The sequence below is a fragment of the Fundulus heteroclitus genome, unplaced genomic scaffold (assembly GCF_011125445.2).
Source record: "Fundulus heteroclitus isolate FHET01 unplaced genomic scaffold, MU-UCD_Fhet_4.1 scaffold_94, whole genome shotgun sequence".
In the NCBI taxonomy this organism is placed as follows: Eukaryota; Metazoa; Chordata; class Actinopteri; order Cyprinodontiformes; family Fundulidae; genus Fundulus; species Fundulus heteroclitus.
In genome coordinates this window covers 657483-680132 of record NW_023397406.1, presented here as the reverse complement: position 1 = coordinate 680132, position 22650 = coordinate 657483, and the positions used below count along the sequence as shown (strand labels likewise).

The following is a 22650-nucleotide window of genomic DNA, read 5'->3' as shown; positions in this document are numbered from 1 at the left end:
TTTTAATGTCACACCCAACACACTTTCAATGACAGTCAGTGGTTTTGCTTCATTAGAAGGATTTACACCACCATACACCATAGGATAATGATTTTCTATAATGAAATGTGGTTGTATGCATCCCATTAATAACATATATCACCAGGAAGCTGTTTTGGTTTGATTAGGGAACACAGTATGTCCTATTTCATATTTCAACTGGTCCAAATGGGGATCAGATCCACTATCAATGGAAATACAATGTATATGCAATTGTATATTTATATTGTGCATTTAAATAAATTATATGTGAGATTGCCCCTGTGATGAACTGGCAACAAAATGTCAATGTAGGTACAAACCACAATGTTTTGTACTTACTTTTGTGGTTTGACCTGAACAAAACCCAACCACAGGTTACTGATGTTTAATAGGGAAAGAAAAACAGCTTTTATCCTTGTATTAGACAACCAGGTTCATATAGCTTTCTTACCATACATAAACTAGTGATCTTTTTATTATAGATAGGTTATGGGGGTGACTATGTAAACTGCAGATCTCACAGCTAAACCTCACCATATTTAACCAAAATAAGTATAAACCTTTAGGCATGAGCCAGCGTGAGACTCTAAAGGTATGATAACCTTGAGTAAAAATATCCCAGTTTCGTAGTCTTTACACAATAAATTAAAAATAAAATGCATATCAGGATTTTTATCTAAAACAGAAAATCAACACTTATTCCTGCAGCTGTTGAAATAACAGTAATATGATGATAAGAGCATGGGGACAGTGTGTTAGAAAACTATAGCAGTTGAAATTTCTTCAACTAGTAGCCTGACAAAACGAGAGGGTAACGTCCTGATGCTAATTTAGGATAGCAGCAGTTCTAAGCAGAAGCTGCAAACTAACCCGATTTTTTTGAAAACTAATCAAAGAAATGTACTTCTATATTGCTGGTTACGTCAGTCACTCTCCTAATTTAAGGAGAGTCACCACATGCCATAATCTCAAAACAGCACCACGTTTATTGATTTTTACTGTTGAAGCCCTACATGGAACCCAAAGAGAGACCAAACAAATCTATATTTGCATGGCAAGCCATATTCAAATAATTTGTGGTATCCTAGGTACACAACCATTGTTTCAGTTGACAAACACAAGAGGAACATTTGAACAGGTGGGCAGAAACGAAGCACTGACTTGTGTATACACACACACACACACACACACACACACACACACACACACACACACACACTTATATATAAAGGTGGACAGACAGGTGTAGCTGCCCTATCCATTCGCCAGCTGTTGGGTATTATGCAAACGAGGTGTAGAATTACAGAGCAAACAGAAATCCAAAGGGAAGAAGCAGGCACTGTGATGGACAGGGTGTTGCTTTGGAGCATTAACAGTTAAGTTTTAGAGCTATTCGCAGAACAGTTTCACATATCAGTACAATAACAACAATAACAGGAACGAGTACATTTTCCATCACTCAGGATCACGCTCATTCTGCTCCCTCAGCGTCAACACCTTTAGAAAGAGAGGAAGGGAGGAGGAGAACGTCTGACCTCAGTGTCGAATAACTTTCTTCCATTTACTGTACCTCCGACACAACCTGTCACACAACGGGTCTGATAGAAATGTGCTCACCAGAGCTGAAATGGCACAATCTAGCCCTGGTGCAAAAGCTTCTAAAAAATAACACAAATAAATAAAACTTGTAAATGAACCATCCTTACAATAAACTCTGTTGTCCACGTGTTTTCAGAAAGAACTATTCCAACCATTTTAGGGAAATTTAAGATTTAATAAAAAGAATATTAATTTATATCGTTTGTAATTCCAAAAGGATTCATCTATTTGGAGCATTTTTTTTTAAATTGTGGGCTGCAGTGTGGTGTGCATCACTTTTAGACAGAGTTCAGTGTTTACTAACTCTTGACAGATAAAAGGATGAGTTAATGACCGATGATACTAAATTGGAAATTAATCTCCCCTTCTCCTTTTCTTTGAAAAGCAAAAAGAAAATCGGAGAAAATAGCAAAAGTGAAACAAACAAAAACACTTGTTCATTAGAGAATTATAATTAAAGCCTGCTAAAGGGACAACAGCACCATCTACTGTTTGGTGTGTAACTACAGTCAGTAGTATGAGTAGCAAGGAATTCTGGGTAATCGCCAGAGCAACGGTTTTACTGCACTGATATAACGTAGTTGTGAATGTCTCTGGACACGAATAATATTATTAAACTCCTAATAAAGTATATAACTTAATGTAACTGTATTAGTGTGTTGATATTATTGTCGCCATGTTTTCAAATAGCCTGCTTAAGGTCTGTATTTAATTGTGGATGATGTTCATGGCTAGCTAGAAGTAATGTGTCGTCTTTTCAGAGAGAGAATGTGCTGAGTCATTCTAGTTTCAATATTAACGGTGACTGCAGGTACGTGTTAAACTCCTATTAAAACCAGTTATATACTGTTGTTAATAGAATAGAGTTTATACAACCTCACAGTTACTGTTGTAATACAAATTTAATTGCTATAAAAGGAAAAAGGGATTCTGGGTAATCCTTAACAGCAACGAAAGAGAGAGAGCAATAGAAGTTACATTTTGTCAGGATTTTTATTCTTCAAAGGGGGGTGCAACAGAAAAAGTTTGAAATCCACTAATCTAAGGGACAATATGGGGTTAAGTGCCTTACTCGGGGGCCCAATAGGGCTGGGTGATAAATCGATTTAATCGATTAATACGAATTTACAATTCTTTATGATTTCCATGAAGAGAACAGTATGTAATGCTGGATATATGTTTAGGCAAATATATTGTCAAAATATTGTTAATTGGAAACTTTCTTTTACCATAATACGAGGTACTTCATTTACTTATTTACTTTTTTTAAACTTAGTTTGAAGTTCACAAGTGCAGTGAAGCCTGTTCTTAGCTCAATGTGTAATACCACTAGCAGCAAATGTTTTGTTATATTTTCATTGTTTATAATGGCACGGCTGCCATCTTGTTTTACAAGCATGTTTCACAGCTTGTTTTTAGTTGCACTTTGAATTCAGGTCAACTCCCTGACGAAATGTTTGACATAAAAGCAAGGTTTTAAAATAATTTCTTTAATTTCTTTTTATGAAACAAAAAGGAGGAAAAAATCGATTAATCGGATTTGTTATGATAAAATCAGAGGTTTATTTTTTAATCCATATCGCCCAGCCCTAGGGCCCAACGGCATGTAACAAGGGGAAGCTGTAGTCAAACCCACAACCTGCAGTTGCAAGACTACTGCTCTACACACTGAGGCCACAGTCGCCCCATCTGGGCTCTATGAATCCAACCTAGTGGTTAGAGCACTGATCTTGCGTCCCAGACTCTGGGTCCCTGGGTGAGACCCTTAACCACCGATTGCTCCCCAGTCGCCGCACAGTGGCAGCACATTGCTCCGCAAGGGTTAAATGGGTTAAATGCAGAGAACAAATTTCACTGGTATGCTTGTTGCAATGACAATGAAGATTATTATTAGTTACATGTTTTGCTGATATCATGCAACCTTACTGTAAACCATTTCTGACTCTAACAAGTGCTGCGTTGGGGATGGTCATTTCCAGGCGTGGGCCAGTGTGAGATTCTCAAGGTATGACAATCTTAAGTGAAATTTCCACACCTTCACAGTTTCATTGTATTTATTTAAAGATATAGAAGAAGGAAGTATAACATGTGTCTTCATTGAGTAATATTGGATGGTAAAGCCTGCTTAACATGCTGCTAGAACCTTTAAAACTGTGTGAGTGAAAGTCATGGTGGATTTATCCTTCTTGTATAAAACAAGTAATTGACTTCTTTCAGCCAGCTGCCAGCAGTGTGCAGTAACAGGCTGGGGAGGGGCAGAGCTGTGTTACTTTTCAATCAGCCGGGAGAACATTTCTGTGGCTCTGGCATCTCATTAAAAGACTTGAACCCATAGGAAGAGTATGATGGCGATGTTTTTTGAGGTTTTTTTAAATAGTAATTTTTGAAAACCTCACCGCGCCTCGATACCGCCTTGGCCCATGCCTTGGTCGTTTCAGATTCAGTTATTTTCCTCCTGCCTCATTTCCTGAGTAAGAATGTGACAGAGCTGGTAACAGAATGTGCTCTGTGAGAACCTTCAATCCCGTACAACCAGCAAGAGCACATGCCCGGAGCTTTTTCAGAACCAGCTCAACTTGCTTCGGATCGGGGTCTAAGCTCAGCCTGGGAAAAAAAAAGAGCAGAAATTCTGTCTGCATGTAAGAATACGTGAACACTGAACCAAAACCAGATAGCGGCGACAAACGTGCATCAAGCTCTTCCAATAAATGCTAGACGGCTAGACCTAGTTCTGAGCACAGAGGCCTAACGAGCGGTATTATTATTAACTCATGGTTATCTTCCAAATTGCAGACAGAGAAACTCATGAACATGAAGTATATGCTTAATCGCATTCAATCGCATATATGCTTTCTAAATGTATTAGGTAAGAAAAATAGAAGCAGTTCCAGAGTCCCTTAATCAGATTGTATCTGGGTAAAAGTAGACTCATTTGCAGGGAGTAAACTAAATGGAAATGTGTTTGTGTAATCCAAGGGACAAATGCGGGTCTGAGCTCACAGTAAGAACCATCAGAGGAGAGGAAAGGAGAGGAGAGGAGAAAGAATGGGGGCAGAGAAAAAAAGGCCAGAGGAGAGAAATAGTGATGATTTCTTTTCAGTGAGCGCTCAGTGAGTGGAACCTATTACGTTCTTCATTAACTCAGAGAGACACAAGGACAGAGATGGATCTCAGTGGCTGTCACTTCCTTTAACTTTACATCTGCTCGCTCAACACTTTTGCAGAAATGATGAATCGTAGACCAGCACTGGTTTAAATATTAAAGGCTTTTTAATGCTGAAGCCTTACTACGGCTTCTGTCTTACATCAGTTAAGTAAATATTTTGTCCTAGCACGTAGTTAGAGGGGCAGGCACCAGTGCTGCTGTTTTAGAAATCAGTCGGTTTAATGAAGTGCAGACCTTGCTCATTTTGGAATCTGCATCTTTTAATACTCTTCACGAAAAAGAGTTTGGTTCAAAAGAATAAGATTAGCAATTTTGCAACAAGATCAGTTCATTGTGTGTAATGGGATTAGACATTAAGACTTCACTATACTGCCTATCATCTGTCTCGCTTGATCTGTAAGAGACTGCCTGCTTGTTTCAAATAGCAAACCAACTTTGCTTTACATGAATATGACATCTACTGATATATTTGTGCTGCATGAAGCTCAAAATGAATAATAATTGTGTTAAACTAGAGAGATATTTTTGACTTTAAACACATTATAATTTCAATGGATGCTAAAAGCTAAACTAATATTAGATTGAGGTTTTTACCTGATTACTATTTTTTTAAAGTTCTATTATCAATACATTTCTTTATAGTTATTTAGAGCAGATGACATATTAAGATGTATACCACTAATATCACACATAACCTTCCTAGTCGATAGTTCTTTAAAGCTGACAGCTGGACATTGTTTCAACATTGTGCCTTTGTAGGATGTTTTTGCATGAAAAATTGTGTTTTTATTACTGGTCTGATGCAATATTGTATTGTATGCAATATTAATCTTAAATGCTGCGTTTTTAAGAGATGGTGATGGGGGAAAAATCATAGTTAACAGAAATAATGGCTTTAAAACTACTATCATCATTTCCCATATATATATATATATATATATATATACATATATATATATATATATATATATATATATATATATATATATATATATATATATATATAAAGCATATATACCCATGTCAGAGCAACAGTTAAGCAACTGAAACTTTGACAAACAAGACTGGAGAAGAACACAAGCTCAGTTTGCAGAGTTTGCAGACTTTCTCTAACGTTTTGGACAAAATGGCGCAATTGTGCAGTAGATTAGTTCTGGTCCAGTGCATGCTTGGGATTTTTTTTGCCATCATTTGTGTATCATAACCCTTTCACACTAAGACATGACGATGTATTGAAAACCTTTGCAAACATATTTTCGACAGGGATGCAAAATCATGTCCTTTTGGCCACAGTGGATAAACAGGTTTTACGGATATTCTCCGGACAGACAATGATTGTTTTTACTTTTCTAAATTAGGCAACAGCACGGCTGGTCCGAACTGAAGCAGCATCGCGGCTTGATTATTAGCTTTTTTTGTGAAAACATGTGGCTTTGGTTGTTGTTCATTGTAAATATGAGGAAGAAATGTCATATTTTGCATCCTGTAATGATTTATGAAAAACAGTGTATATCAGTACGCACTATGTGTATGCTCTTTCAGAAAGAGAAGTAAAAAGGTTGCTGGGTTTTTGTAGTAAACCCAAATTACTTCTCCTCTCTCCCTCCCCGTGCCTATCTCTTTCTCTCCCATATCTCTGCTGCTCACTCTCCATTTCTGTGTGTGTACGTCTGTATTTGTGTGGGTAAAGCAAAGGTTTGAATAACAAGCAGCCCGCTAAGTGGGTCAGGGTCGGAGGAAGGGGGAGAAAGAGGGGGAGAGAGAGACTATTAGGATGACAGACAAGGACAAAGGGGGGAAAAAAAGAGAGGAATACTGTGTATCAAGGAAAAGAGGAGAGGGAGCAGAAAAAGGAGCAGCCACTGAGAAATGGAATGTGCAGTAAGTGAGAGATGGAGAAAGAGGTAAAGGGCGACTTAATGTGAGGAGAGTGATACAGAGTGAGACGAGAGGATAAAAATGGAAAGAGTGTGATTTTACTCCATTTCCCAGAAACAAGACTGCCGGTCTGGTTACCTCTTGAGCTAAATCAGGGTACTCAGAAAAGCTTTTAGGAGGGGGGGGAAAAAAAACTAATTAACTGACATATTATTCCATCAGAAAATGGTTCAATTGAGTCACATAATCTGAAATGTGAGGTAAGAAGTGGAATTTCTATGGAGCCTCGCAAGCTGAAAACATCTTATTTAAAAGCATAAAAAGCAGACAATTAGAGGCAGGAAATGAATAAAGTTGTTAAATGGCTCTACAAACAGATCTGTCACAATAAACCATCTTCTATGGGGGGAGAACGTCTGTAGCCTTTGACTTCCTCTTGCACCAGCGTGAAAACGATGACGTCTCCGTAAACGGTGTCAGAAATATACCCGGCTATCACCCTCAGCACTGCAATGGTTCTGGGTCACGTGTGGAGCTGTACGGCCGGGCTCGGCGGATCTCCGTTCAACAGGGGGAGTCTGTACATGGAGAAGTAGCTGGAGAAAGGAAGGAAGACGTACGAGCGTCTTTGTGCTCGTGGAGAAGGCAGATTCACCCAGCTGCGGTGGCTCAGCTCAGCAACTGTTTATCTGTCTTATCTGTGTCACCCTGACAACAATATAAACATGGTTTTATTGGCTAAATGTATCCACCCTGGCTGTAAATCTAGATTGGATGTGCGCGGACAAACGCTTTCCTGTAAGTGCCGAGAGAAAAAAAAAATTACATTTCTTAAATCCGAGGTTGAATTATTTTTTTAGCTAAGTGAGCGGCTCACGTTTTCGACATTATGTTTACAGCGAGAGCCGATCTAATTAAATTTTTGTTTCAACATTGTGTCTTAAGTCTCTTGGTGATTTTTTTTTTTCCCTCCTGTAAATTAAAGCTTCGGTCCATTACGACTGATAAGGGTTTGTTTAACTTCTGTTACACCCTAAAGACTTTCTCTTATGCCACAATTAATCATCAACCCAGATCACATTTAAACGGGAAGACGGCTGACATACTTTTACACAGGAGTCAACCTGCTGCTGCGATATAGTTACCAAGTTATGTCATGTGGTTTTAGCCCGCCAGCGGGGGGACTGTAAACTATTAGCCCAAGATAAAAGATTACTCGGATGCTAAATTAGCTAGAGATGGGACAGATCAGATCCATTACCATTACTGCACTTGATAGCGAGGACAGTCTTGGACAGACTATCGCGCTGAAGGCACCGATCCAGACTGAATGGTCCTGTGTTGCACCTAAAGCTGTACAAAACTGTCACATCTCTAAAATATTAGTGATGCACCAAGAAAATGGTTGGATATCTTTATTGGCTGCTCCTTTAACTTATCGGAAACTCAAAAATACAATCGTTATCTTATCAGAGATTAGAGTGCTGTGCGCTACCAGGTCATGCTGACTTCGCTGTTTGGTCTGGATGCTGGGTTTACTGAGAAAAAGAGTTACTTTAAGAATCAGAGAGGAGCTTGACATTGATTCTGAGGAAGAACAGAGACGTGAGAAGCTATTTAACAAGGACATTTTATTTTCTCTGAAATGTTTTTGCTTCATTCATGCCGTGAGAGACCAAGACTTCAAGCGGTTAACAGGAAGGCTATACGTATTACTGAAAATATGCTTGGGTTTATCTTTTTGAACGTTCAACCTGGATTTGTAAATGTATTTTGGAAATCTGACTGGGCGTCCCATATTTACACTCATCTGAAAATACCTCCCGAGTATTTTTGGTTAAACAATCTGTATAGCACATTAGCTCCCAGTGAATGTGTGTTAATTAACCTGTTGTTCTCTGGCGCTCCCAATGTGCAATCTTCACAGTTAAGGTCCAAACCCGCATTCTCTAGTGAATACACCCTTACATATGGACATGAGGTGTGGATCATGACTGAAAGAATGAGATCCCAGATACAAGCGGGCAAAATGAGGTTTCTCCAGAGGCTGCCCGGGCTCAGCCTAATCGAGAAATCGGCCAAAACATTCTAATAGGCTCATCTCAACCAAACACACGGGTATATAAATGGACATTTCAGATATATTTATAAATAGGTGCTTTTGTCAGACTTCTTAGGTTACTACTGCTTAACATGGTGGCTGAGCTTGTTACAGAAGGCCACCTGATGGCTGCAGAGGGAGTAATCTCTGCATGGACTTCTTTGGATATAGTTCAGTGAAGAGAAAATACAAGAACTCTACACATTACTTATCTGTGGATGCATTTAGACCTGTGAAAGTTGCTTCTGTCATTTTTAGTAAAGAAAACTCATGCAACAAAATATTTGCAGCCTGGGGCGGATTCTGACACAATATGAGTCCATAGAAAATCTAAGTAATATCCAGAAAGTAAAAGGTGTTACAGCTAGCATTGTCCGCCAACTGGTTAACAATTGCTACTAAAAATAGTTAAACAAAAATTGTATGGTGCGCCTTATAGGGGATTACCGTTGAGCTTACTGATGGATCTTATGCGGTACAATGTGATCAAAAATCTGTTAAAATGTTAAAGTATGACTTTGGTTAGCAACAAAGCCGCTCCGCTCAATGGAGTATTACGGTACACTGTGTCACTACCTGATCGGACCACTGAGCTGTCTACACGACTGCCTGACTGTAATGTCTAAACTAGAAGTGCATTCATGTAAAGGCCATCACATACTCGGGCGTAGTTCACTCCGCGGAGGTCTGGGCGCACACGTACGTGCAGAGCTTGAGTTTTACGACTTCTCGGCCGCAGGAAGTCTTTACATTAAACTGTTTTATATGTGACACCGAACTTGATACAGTGAGCTGCCACAAGCTGGTGCAGTATCACAGCCCTCTCTGTTCTCACTGACCGGTGGGAGCCTGCTGAAAAAGGAACGGCTCTAGGTGCTCAGCTAGCTAATCACACATTTTACCATCCACTGGCCTTATGTTAGAAACAGGGCAGTGTAGTCTAACTACTCTGTCGTTCCAACAGCGATGGATAGCTCTCTCTCTCTCTCTCTCAGGAGAGAGCTGTGTACGTGAAGGGGCGGAGTGATATTACACACTTGGGAATAATATTTAGTGCACCTTATAATCTGGTGCGCCTTATGGTCCAGAAAATAGGGTACTAAATGGTTTAATGAGGCCAGTAGTCATTAGGTTAGTTACCTCACCAAGACAAAGACTCATCTTAACAGGAAAACTTGAACACTAATGACACGACTGCATGCAGGCATAGCTGATATGGTGTTGTTGCCTATCATTGTTTGCACAAGATAAACCAGCCTGGAGTCTTCTGGGTAGATTTTAGTTATCGTATCTTTTTGAAAACAAAAACTTAAAGGTCAGCTTAAAGGTTACCCCTCAAAGTAAGTTACCATTTATTTTAACAGTGTTTGCACTTGAAACCTCAGAACACGTGCTGAGTCTAGAACCTTACACCTTTTAAAAGAGTTTAAAGTTCAAGACAAGGAAAGCCCAACGTCATTTTTGAGCCCTGTCGTGTTTTACCGCCCTGGTGCGTCCACAGAGGAGAACCAGCAGATGAATCACAAAAGAATGAAAGTTTATCCAAAGTCCCGGATAGTTTGAAGGGTCAGAAGGAAGCGGGGGTCGAAACAGGCACAACTTTACAAATTCAAACTGTGACAGAGTTGTTTCCATCTATCCACAGCAATTAGCACTTCGCTACAACAGCTATGATGGCATGATTGAGAACAAAAGCCGGGTGCTAGAGGAAAAAACGGGCTCCAACTATTTTCGAATAACGACGCTGGAACTGATCCAATCTTGTCTGCCACAAGTTAATTGAGCCAAGTCATTGTCACAAATACGGCGCACACAAACACAGAACAATGCGGAGATGATTGCAGCATGTGATTTGATTGCAATATGTTTGTTTTGGAACCAAAATCCTGATAATTAGTCTCTTCTGGCAGCGCGCTGTCTCCGCCCATCTGTTCCATTTGGCACCCCTCCACCAACAAGGAGCCCCTCGTCGCTCCGTCCCCGAGATTTAACCAACTGAAACGCTTTCACACAAACCGCCACAAAAGCAGCAGCTCTGAAGCTCTGAAAGCAAACCAGTCTTCAGCAAGCCTTACACTCGCGTGTGTGTGTGTGTATGTGTCTGTGTGTGTGTAGCGAGTCTGGCGAGACGCTCTTTGGTAGAGACTGCCAACACGGACAGACGGACAGACAGATTGACTGGTTGTGTTCTGATAGATAATTAGAAAAAATGCCGGCACTCCGGCTGGATAGAAACTTAAGGAGGGTACAGTAGGAGCATGAGCAAAAAGCTGCTGGGAGAGGGCCACAGCCACGAGAGCTGTAGGTGTACAGTACGTCTACAACTGCTTCAGCTGAATAAATAACGCAAAGCGTTGCCGCAGCGGAGCCAACAGCAGCCGCCATGAAGACACCAATTACACAACGCATTTACATATCAGTGCCTGGTGCATGACTTTTGTAAAATCACTGACAAATCCATATTAATTCATTTGTATAATCCTGACTGACAAAGATTGTTGCTTAAAAATGGTAATGCCTCCTTTCAGGTTTGGTGAGGAGGGCATTATTTTTTTTTTTACTTTTTCATTGCACAGGGGATTATCCTGTTTATGCCAAGGCTGCATGCCAGCAATCACAATATACAGTAAGTTAAGTCGGCCAACTCACGTGGAGGCAGATTTATTATTACATGCAAACACGGTGTGCTCCCTGCAGGTGAACATGAAGCGCGGGGAGAAATTGGTGCGATGACGATAACGTTCTGACACCCTCCAAGGTGACTTTTGCTGCATCGACACATATTCAGCCTGTTTCGTTTTTAAAGAAGTCCTCTGGTTGCTGTCGGGTTACCTTGGCCTGTCAGTCCAAGTCCCGGGCGTCTTATCGTTGTTTATCAGCTGGAATACGGCAAACTCCACGATTTGATAGCGTCCCCTAATCACTTTCAATCACTTTCTGTCAAAACTGAATTCCAGTTCCCACGAACATTTGTAAGCTTGCAGGGCAGTTAACACTGTGGCCTTTTAGCAAGAAGGTCCTGGGTTCAAATCCCAGAGCTTGTATATTCTCCTCTTGTATGCGTGGGCTCTCTCTGGGTACTCCGGCTTCCTCCCAAAGTCCTGAAAATATGCGTGTTAAGCTTACAGACCTTTGTAAACAAGCCTCTGTGTGTGTGTGTGTGTGTGTGTGTGTGTGTGTGTGTGTTTCTTTGACTGGCATTTTAAAACAGACAAATTCATGCCAAAGTTCACATTTCAAACTTTCTTTAGCATCTCGTGTTAGAACTTAGTAGCGATAGGAACAGTAACTTTTAACATTAGTGTCTCTGTACTTTCCCTTATTGTGTAGACTTTACCTTACTAATTACCAAAGGGCAGCCGACATCAACAAATTGGTCCATGACAGAGAAGCTGTGAGCAGCCTTCCTGTTATCTGCTGAAAGTATCCCTGTCTTCAGCTTCCTTACAGCATTAAACGAACCACAGAATTGATATGTAGAAATACTAACCTGACAACAGCCAGCTGCATGTATCGCTCCGCCTAGCTCCACTCACATACATCTGGGACACCGCCATAGGACTTGCCTTTACTGAAGGCTGGGCCTTATCAAAACTCCTTGCATATGATTGGATAAGCCACTTGTCTGTCATCTTTATCGACGTGCTATTTCAACCACTCACACCGAAGCCAACCCGTGACGCTGATGAGAGCGACGCCGGAAAAAAAAAACTTTTTTTTTTTTTTTTATGTGTTTGCGGCTGTAGTGCAGGGTTTCCCGCAGCGCTATCTTGGCGAGGCGGCCGCGGAAAACGTGTCGTCCACCCAACCCCCCCCCCCCCCCCCCGCTCCGCTTGCCGGTCCGCGGAAGAGGGGGGGAGACAGGCGGCAAAGCGCCGCGGGTCGGAGTCGTTCCCGGGCCGACCGCGTCGAGGACTAAAGGCCTCCCAATATGGTTCGCGCTAACCGCTCCGGGGCGCGTCCGCGTTGCGCGTCCGCGTACGCGCCCCAGAAAACAAAACTTGCCAAATCCGGTCGGGAGAAGGGCGAAAACATGGTTTCCACCAACAAAAGCCTTCAGAGGCGTTCTCTGATGTTCTTTTAATGAAACAATATCAGATAGATTGGACAACACGGAAGAAATAGCAGCATCAATGCTAACGCTTGCTTCCTCGATGCGAGCCGCCATTGTTGTTGGAATCTTACGGTGGCTTCTCCACTACGTCACATCCAGGAAACACCCGCCCTGCGTCCTGATTGGCCAGACCAAAAATTTGGTTGGGGAAATCACTTTAAATGAGCCGTGTCCCAGATGTATGTGAGTGGAGCTAGGCGGAGCGATACATGCATCTGGCTGTTGTCAGGTTATAGAAATACAGCTTTCTTTCTAAAAGCATCTTATGGCATTTGTTCTTCCCCTGACTTTATTTAAACTAGACTAACTAGTCTTGAGCTTTATTCCGTCGGTAACAACTTCCATACCGACGGTTATCTGTCAGCATCACCTGGTAGCACTGTATTTGTTGTTAAAAAGAAAAAAAGATTGGAGTTTTGCCTTCACCGAAAGATTTTTTGATCCATGTCTGAATGAAGTGTGTTGTGTTGTGTCTATTAAGTCTCTAAAATGTTAAGTCTGTTAAAAATACATCCAAAAGAGAAGTAGCAAAGACTGGGGGGGAACGTTCTGCTGTTGCAAAACTCTGAAGTGTTTCTAATAACATAAACTACAGCTCAGTTCTTTGAAATGATTATATAAACTATGGAACAGTGACACGGAGGAGCATAAACAACATCTGGACCCTGAAATCAAAGCTGTTTATAGCAATTCTGAGCATGATTCAGTTTGGAGCTATTTAGAGCTTTTAAAATACAGTATCTGTTCAATACATCTCCGCTTTGCCGTCAATGCCACCGCCGCCCCGCACAGTTTGGACCCTTTTTCTAGCAGAGGGGCGTCAGTGTACGCTCAATAAATGCACAGAAAGCTCCGCACGTTGAACAGATTATCTTCCCTGACCATTACAGACGGTGTTCGGTGGAACACTAAAGCAACACCAGGAACTAACGCAACGATTTGCATGACTTCAAAACACCCATTGTCTTTAGCGACGGTCACGTGAAAGACAAGTGTAGTGGAGTCGCCCTCGACGAGCTGAAACATTTCAAGTAAAACATTAAGCGTTAGCATGTATTGCTGCTGCGCTGCTTCCCTCAGCCCTCACTAAACAGCGTGTAGAAATGTGTTCATGTCCTCCTGTTCGGCTCTCACGCCGCGTTCTTTCCTCGCCGTTCTCTCCTGTTCTTTATTTGCTTTAGAAATACCTCACCCAGCTTTCACAATCATTGTGTTTACATTAGGCCCTCAACTTCTCTCCGTCCCTCTTCCCTTCTTCTCCTGCTTTCCAGGGTTCCCTCCTTCTCTCTTTGCCTTTCGCCGGCTGAGAGCAGCCGTACGGCTACACGGTTGCACTCCGGGTAGGTGAGACCTCGTAAGAAAGAGCTTTGGTCAAACGCAGAGTCCGTCAACGTTGGCGGTAAATGTAAGGCGCTTGTGAATCGTATCGGCAGGGATTCGGTCAGAGGGGGGGGGGGGTCGTCGCCTGCTTCTGTATGTCCATCAGTCGGTTTGCTTAAGCTTTTCCATAGTTAAGCTACTCCAGACCTCAGAAAGCAAAAACACGCGTACACACAACAAGAAAAAGGCCAAGGCGGTGTGTGGGACACACAGAGGAACATAATCTTTGTGGTCTGCTGCACTCAACGTGATAACATCGTCTATTGAAATCTGTCAATAAAAGGCAACTGGTGTCGACTGTGACTACATGCTAAACAAATTATGCAAACAAGACTAAGGAAATAGGTTGGAGCGCGGCCTGAATGGAAAAGCGTTCAGTTTGGCATTTTTTCCCGATCAAACGGGTGATTGCAGTAAATTCTGAGATGTGTGAAAAGTTGAATGGTGAACGTCATCTCCTCGTGGCTGTCTGAGCACTTTGGCAGCAGGGCTGCACGATACCACACAAATTATGCAGTCGACCCAATGTCGGTGTGTGTAAAGAACCGATTGAAAGGCAATATTTGTTGGATACCACGCTCAACGTGTCAGGAACTCAGACTTTGCATGCCAATAACATATTCAACCCAATAGATGTTCCATTTATAACCCACAAACAGCTTACCTTGTACCAATGCATTTAACCAGAATAAATCAGTTAATTTCCTCTAGTAGGTAACAACTATGATGGATTGGGAAGGAGGGTAAGTATAAAACTGCTCAAATCTTGGCTTCAATCAATTTTTTTCTCTGGATTTAACATTATCATTATTATTTCCACTCCTTTTGGTTCTGATCCCCATCCTAGACAGTCAACTCTGACAAAATCTGAAAAAAACTTTTGGGAATTTATTGAACTCTATAAACACATTTCTACACAGCAGACTTAAAAGAAGAAATACTTGAAATTATTAGCTGTCCAAGTGGTTGTGAAACGTCCCTAAAGAAGGATAAAAACAAAAACGTACAAAGCTGCAAAAGTAAAAAAAATAAAATAAAAAGCACCTGTTAGAATCTGGCTTTCACTACAGCGAAATAATCAGCAATCTTTTACCGCCTTATACTTAAAGTCAGTGTCTTTATCCGGCCTCTTAAAAGGAACATTATAAATGTTAGTAAAGCCTTTTGAAAGATGCACCGTGCTTTTAAAGTCAAAAGCTGAAAATGTCCCTACGGCAGCGGGGACATGACCGATCTCACTGAATAAAACGTCTTGATGGATTTAACATTTAAAGACTAAACTGTTTTATCAAGGCAATCGTTGTTTCTATAGTGCAGCCCTTGGCAACAGCTTCTCTTTTGAATTTGCAATTTACTCGTTTTGTACTCAAGTAGGGATGAAGCATTTACATCCTCTCCTTGTTGTGCCGTGCGCTGTGAAATGAGAAATGCAAAGTACAAGGCTTCTGTTTTTTTTTAAACTTTTTTTTTAAGGCTGATACTATCTAAATTCAAGACCCAGATGAATGGCATTAACATAGACTTGACTTAATAAATTACTTAAAGAATATAAATATACCCATGTCAAAGTTTTTGGATTCCTAACAAGCAGCAACAAACCAGTTTAAGGAGTAGCTGTTTGTCTTGTATTTTAAGGACAAACGTTAAGCAATAAATTTCCACCAACCAACGCTGCTTGCTGCACTGCATCATGGGCCTAGTAGTTTTGTAATCAGGAAATAAAACCTTAACACATTATCCAGCTCTACACCATGTGGAACGAATGAATACCTCCCCCAGCAGAGGGAATGGACCAACCAAATGTATTTAAGACCAAATACATCACGATCTGGACACATTTATGACTTTTTAAGGCCTAAAACGGACTTGAATAAATGTAAGACTTTAAAATAGGTTTTAAGAGCCAGCACCATGCCTGAAAGTGCAAGAACTGCAAAGCAAAACGTGGATTATATAAAGGGAGGAAGGGTTACACAGCAGCTCCGACGGGGAAGGAGCGCCTGCTTTAGGGTTGCTTTAGGGTTTAGGGCTCAATTGCTGCGTATAATCGTCGTATCCTAATGTATGTGGAGAGAATTTACTGTTACGGTGGTCTGCCATCACCCTAATCACGGGAAGAAATTGTGATGACATTTTGCCTTTCCGGCGGTAACCATGCATTGACTTTTTTTTTTTTGCCTCCTTTCTTCCACCTCTGCTTTTACCTCTTCACATTAAACATCTGTCCCTGCAGCTCTCTAATTTAATGCTTTTTTTCCCCCTCTTCTTTCCTCTCATTTCGTTTCTCCTCTGCTTCCTTTCCTCTCTTTCTCTCTCTCTCTCTCTCTCTCACTTCCTGCCTTTCTTCCTTTTCTGCATTCTCTCTTTCTCCCTTTCCCCGCGCTCAGCCACAGAGTAATTTGATCTCGTCTATCAGGCCGACATTGCCGTGAATCAAAAGACACAGAGAGAAATATAGTACAAACCTTGGTAGCCCCACCCCCACTGCACACACACACTCTCTCTCCCTCAGTCTTTCTCTCTCATCTACAACATCCCTACCCCCAACAACCCTCCGTATCTCTCTCCAGTCCCTACCCCCAACCACACTCGCTCGCGCTCTCTCCACATCCCCAGCATCTACCGTCTATATATCTCTGCTTCCCGTCTTCTAGAAAGGCAGAAACAAAGTAGGGGTTTCTGCCGGCAACGCAGTACGAGAGCATGGCATCTTTAAAAGGGCCACTTCGTAAGAGAAATAAGCAGAATGCAACCAGATCTTTAATCACTAGACATTGCTGGGCTGTTTTAAGTCCTAGCTGGCACACAGAAGAAACATGAGAAGGAAAGTCCTTCGCCCAACCTGTTGGGAACAGAGATGCTGTTTGAGGTAACTGGGTGAGCAACCTCTCGATCTGTCACGGCCTCAGCCCAGCACACCCTCTTGGTAAAGTAGCAGGAGCAGTTCTTTCTGCAGAGAAAACGATGTCTGAATACATCTGCTGAGCCAGTGTGGCTGACTTTTACACCTAAAATCTAACGACACCCATGGAAGAGCCATAGTTTTTATTCTTTATATATATATATATATATATATATATATATATATATATATATATATATATATATATATATATATACTTAGATGATGAGGAATGTAATTGTGAATTGTGCACGTTTTATACGTTAGCACAACTGTATCACTAGCAGTAAAATTCGTTTTACAGCTAACTTAAACCCCATTTTCACCTTTTAAAAAAAAAAAAAACATCTTCAGTGGCGTACACAGGCTGATAAAACGTGGTTATTTAATTACTTGTTGCCTTGCTTTCTCATTATCAGACTAATTCAAATATTTGGAAGCATGTCAGCTAATGGGAAGCTCCTGCAGACTCACACGGCAGTGGTTGCTCAAAGCAGCGATAATAAGTCAAAATGGTGATGTTCCTGTTTGCAGGGCTAGCCTGAGCTAAAGGAATGGGATCTGGGTAGTTAAACGTGGCAGGCCATAAAAACAGAGGGAGGATCAGACGTTTACAGAATGATACAAAAGAAAATATGTATATATATATATATATATATATATATATATATATATATATATATATATATATATATATATATATATATATATATATATATATGCATCTGAAAAAATAAAAAGACCCATGTGTGTCCATTGGAGAATCAATCATCATGCTTGGGGATGGAAGGGAGCTCCCAGCATGCATCAGACGACAGCCAATCAACCACCAAACTGAGGGTCATGCAGTCATTAGCTATGTTTACATGCACAAAATGTCACGATCAGATTGAAATGTATTCAGATTAACCCAAAAATAATCAGATTGTACCGTTTACATGAGCACACAATCAATTATTCCGATCATAATCTCTGCGTTTATATGCACCTGGCTTTATTCACAATACAACCACTCTGACGTGCGGAGTTATCAAACTTCCCTTAAAAAAAAAAAAAACACAGAAGAAGAAGAACTCCCGTCGTTGCTGAACAACAATAAACAAAGCAGTATTGTACGAGTTTGTTTGTCTTCTGTGCGCCCAGGCTGGACTTACACCAAGTTCCATGTTGAAATGTTACTGAATAAATAATAATGTTCACGTCTTTTAATGTTTCAAACAGAAAGGTTGTATCGGGAGCCCCGACAGTTTTGCTTCCAGCGTATTTCCGCCACTCAACAACGCGGAAATACGTCACGTTTACGTCAGGCACGCACTTGGGTCAGTTTGCCACATTCGGAATAACCTGATCCTAACAAGCGTTTACGTGCTTGTCGATCGGATTATCAAATCGGCATCAATAACCCCTCTCATTCGGAATACAACTTCATACGATTTTAGCTTAATGCGATCACGATATTCCAACTGGCTTGTTTACATGACGCATTTTTATTCTGATCGGCCCTTTATTACGTTTACTTATGCCCATGTAAATGTAGCTACTGCGGTGAGGTCAGTACATTCCTGCTGCACTATGTCCATTTAGTCAGTGTGATATGAAACCGACACATCTATAAAAAACTAGTACATGACAAAAAGCTGCTGATTGATTCCAATGTTAAAAAACCAGAAGGGTAATCATTGCCAGTGATCATTCAATGAAAGGTCACAGGTCCCCTTTATTCATCACATTTGAATAAACTCGAGTGCAGTATCAGCTAAAGGAATGTTTTCACTGCAGCAATCTCCTCCAGATCCCCCCTTTACCCTCTCCTATTCCACTGCACATACCAGGGTAAGATGAAATTACCAGGGCAGAGATTTACCCAAGAAAAAAGGGCGATGGTAGGGAGCCACTTTTTTAAGTACCAGGAAGTTTTGGATGGAGTTATCAGTTATTAATTGATAATAGTCTACAGCTCAGCTTATTACGATTTAGAAAGCTTTCCAATCAACAACGTCTGACTACAACCTTCTACTGTGAAAGAGTGAATCATTCACGCTAAGCCATAGCTTAGATTTTTAACCCTGTCACTCTGAGGTACGGATAAGAAAACACCAAACAGCCCCGGGGATCATTGACAGAACGGCCCTTAGGGACACATCTCGCAGGTTTTCTTTTTAATATCTGTGAGTGTCGCAAACTTTCTCGGATTCTGAAACGATTTTATCTCGGTTCCGTAGTGTAAACGCCATGAAATAATCACAAGCCTGGTGTCCACGCTAGGACACCAGGTTTCCTGACCGGGGCTTTCACTCCTCTTCCTGTCGCTCCAAAAACAAACTACACAGAAATCTGTTTTCGAATCTTTTCGCCGAGTCTGCTGTGACTTTATACAAGTCATGGGTGTCGTTGCCGTGACACAATCAGCGGTTACAGCGTTACGTTGCCTAAAATCGCTGCTCTTAAGCGTCTCTCCCACAGCTAGCAGCTGAAGACCACCACGGCTGTAGACACTGCTATGGTGGGAGGAGGTACCTGCTCAGTGTCTGCTGATGTAATGCCCCTGTTAAACAATAGAGAAGCTCACAAAAAACGGCCCCAATAGTTGATGGTGGGGGGGGAGTGCTTAGAGCTGAAACTCCCCTTATCCCTACAACAGCTCTGACATTCAAACTGAGGCGCTCTCCCCATCTTCCAACAAACAGTGGCTGAATCGGCCGCTGTAGAAGGATGTTAAAATTGCAAAGGCAGAACCGTCTTGATCTCGCTAATCAGTTTTCAGTTTCAATGGGAAAACGTCACTGCTACTCCGAGAAGTTTGCACAATAAAGCTGAAAACTGATCAGTGGGCCCCAGCTCGTCCTGCCTTGCCTAAAGGAACAGATTTTTATTCCTAGGGGGTTCAAACCAAATTAAATAAAGGCACATTTTCTGTTATGGTTAGCCTTTACAGTTTTTGTTTGTATTCGGCTATTCTCTGTTTCTGCTTTTTAAATATCACTTTGACTCCAATGTGTCATATGGCTCAAAGGGGAATCAGGACCAAAAGAAGTTGAAATAGTGTTCACAATCACATTCTATCATATCTGAGCATTTTATGTCTATTTATCTTCACAAGTCATTAAAAAATATGTAACTGCTAAGAAACAATAAAGGTGGTGTGCATGGGTCGAAGCGCAGGGGAAAGAAAGGTTCTGTTTACATGTCCAAAATGGGGACGAAATGGGTTCACGAGTTATTGGTGGGGGACAACTGACCTGGAGCCAACTCCACCACCAAGTTCAACTTCCTGAGAAAAATACAAGCGTTTTTCAGAACGCTTCACGGCTTCCAAACCCACAAAGCGAGTATATGCGGTGTTGTACGTACAACCACGACAGAAGGAAAAGTTAATTAATCCGCTGGCTCAATTCATCAGCTACGGCTAATTCAATAATCAAGCAATTGATTACTGTCAAACGAACGTGGGCTTCCCCAGGCACCAACAACTCACTCTGAGAAGCATTTCTCTCCATATGAACCCATAACATATACATACATGTATGTATATATATATATATATATATATATATATATATATATATATATATATATATATATATATATATATATATATATATATATATATATATATATATATATATATGTGTGTGTGTGTGTGTGTGTGTGTGTGTGTGTGTGTGTGTGTGTGTAGGAGCTCCAAGTCCAGGCTTATGCTGGGGGTCTGACGCTGACCTTTGGCTTTTCTGTGGAGGGAAGCACACAACAGAGCCTACACCGAGCACAAATCAACATTATACCATTTCCTGCATAAGTCACCACTCTGAAATTCAGCTGAAAAAAAAAAAAGAAATTATAGGGCATGGTCCTTAACTCTTTTCACTTCTGCTTATTACCATGTACCACGTTCTTATAAGTATATGTCTTACTTGCGGTAAACAAGTTATGGATCTATTTTAAAGGCAGTTATGTGAAATAATTACTTTGTTGGGGGGGGGTGAACAAAAAAAAAACATCTGATACAGTGAGGGGAGGACTGGTGGGAGAGTAAAATGTAGTTACACTCATTGGCTGAGTTAACTAAGAAGGTCCCAAATAAAGTAATTAATTACCACTTAATTAGGAGAGGGAGACACGTGAACGCACCGGAGTGAGGGGAACATGTAGGAACAGGGGGTAACAAAAAGAAAGCGTTTGGTTCCCTTTAAAAAATAAAAATAAAGAAGATGCACGAACCTTGTTGGTCCCAAAAGCCGGGTCAGGGTAGGAGAGCTGTCCCAGTCTGGAGTGGTCTGAAGCGGACAGAGGCTGAGGAGGAGGCGGGTAAACTGTTACATCCATGGCTAAAAATACATCCACGTCTCCCTCCGATCTGCTCTTCCACTTTCTGCTCTCTTTATTGCCGGGCACTAATAAAACTTAGGGGGGAGGGGGGACAACTAAGGGCTTCGGTCCATTAAAACGCGAAGTTTTTTCAGGTTTTTGTCAGGAAAAATCAAGCAGAGACTTCTTAAAGTTTAGGCTGGACGCGCTTCTTCTCCACACGCCGGGCTCTCATGCTCCTGCGGCTGCAGCTCAGAGGACCAAAGTTCCCGGTGGAAAGCGCCGCGGTGGTTGTGGGGGGGAAGGCTGGAGAATTAAAAAAAAAGAGGAGCGCAGTTTTCCCTCCTTTTGTCGGGCTCCGGGTCCTGCTGCGGTGCGCGGCGGAGACAGGGGACGTCGCTGTGCCTGTCTGTCCCTGGCTGGGACTCTGTTGGTCAATGCCCCTCCGCAGATGTGGTTCAGTCATACAAAGAGCTCCAGGAGCAAGCTGCGCGCTTTACCTGCAGCGAACCGGAACTGTGTTTTATTTCAAAATAAAAGACGGCCTTCTGTCAGGGCGAAAGACACTCACTCAACGTTTCCGTGCCCACTATAAATACAAATTATCACACAGACTACAGCAAACAACTTTGCTTACTGTTTTTTATTCGCAACAAAACGTAGGTGCAGGAAGAGGACCCTTATTTTGGTAACCGCGCAGTTCTCGTCTAACTCCATCTTGACACAAACGAGTCTGAGGTCAACGGGAGGGAGCTGCTGCTCCCCCTAGAGGTCAAAGAGCGTAACAACAATTTAAGTTTCTTCTTTGGCTTGTTAGCTCAACGCAGCTTATATATATATATTTTATACATTTTTATATTTGCAAATAAATATGATTACAGTAACCCACTAACTTTGTCAAAATGTGTGACCCTTGTTATAAAGATCAACTGCAAAGAAAGATAGCTATAACAATATATAAGCATTTTTTTAGAATTTGGTTGCACTACCCACTTGGTGGTCAATTCTTATATATATATATATATATATATATATATATATATATATATATATATATATATATATATATATATATATATATAGAGAGAGAGAGAGAGAGAGAGAGAGAGAGAGAGAGAGAGAGAGAGAGAGAGAGAGAGAGAGAGAGCACTTGTTTAGCAAAATACAGCACTAATACTGGAGGA

At 41.3% G+C, this 22650-nt stretch overlaps 1 protein-coding gene across 2 annotated transcripts in view; it reads right to left on the bottom strand.

Annotated features, from left to right (window-relative positions):
- The window catches only part of tox (thymocyte selection-associated high mobility group box), a 64695-nt gene extending 42756 nt beyond the window's left edge, over positions 1–21939 (bottom strand). The window contains exon 1 of one of the 2 annotated variants that reach the window (XM_036134912.1): positions 21380–21939. In XM_036134912.1, coding sequence (XP_035990805.1) covers positions 21380–21484 — 105 coding nt within the window. In that variant the 5' untranslated portion in view covers positions 21485–21939. The remainder of the gene's footprint in view (positions 1–21379) is intronic. The other variant, XM_012882809.3, reaches the window with a different exon arrangement.
- Positions 21940–22650: the final 711 nt, after the last annotated feature.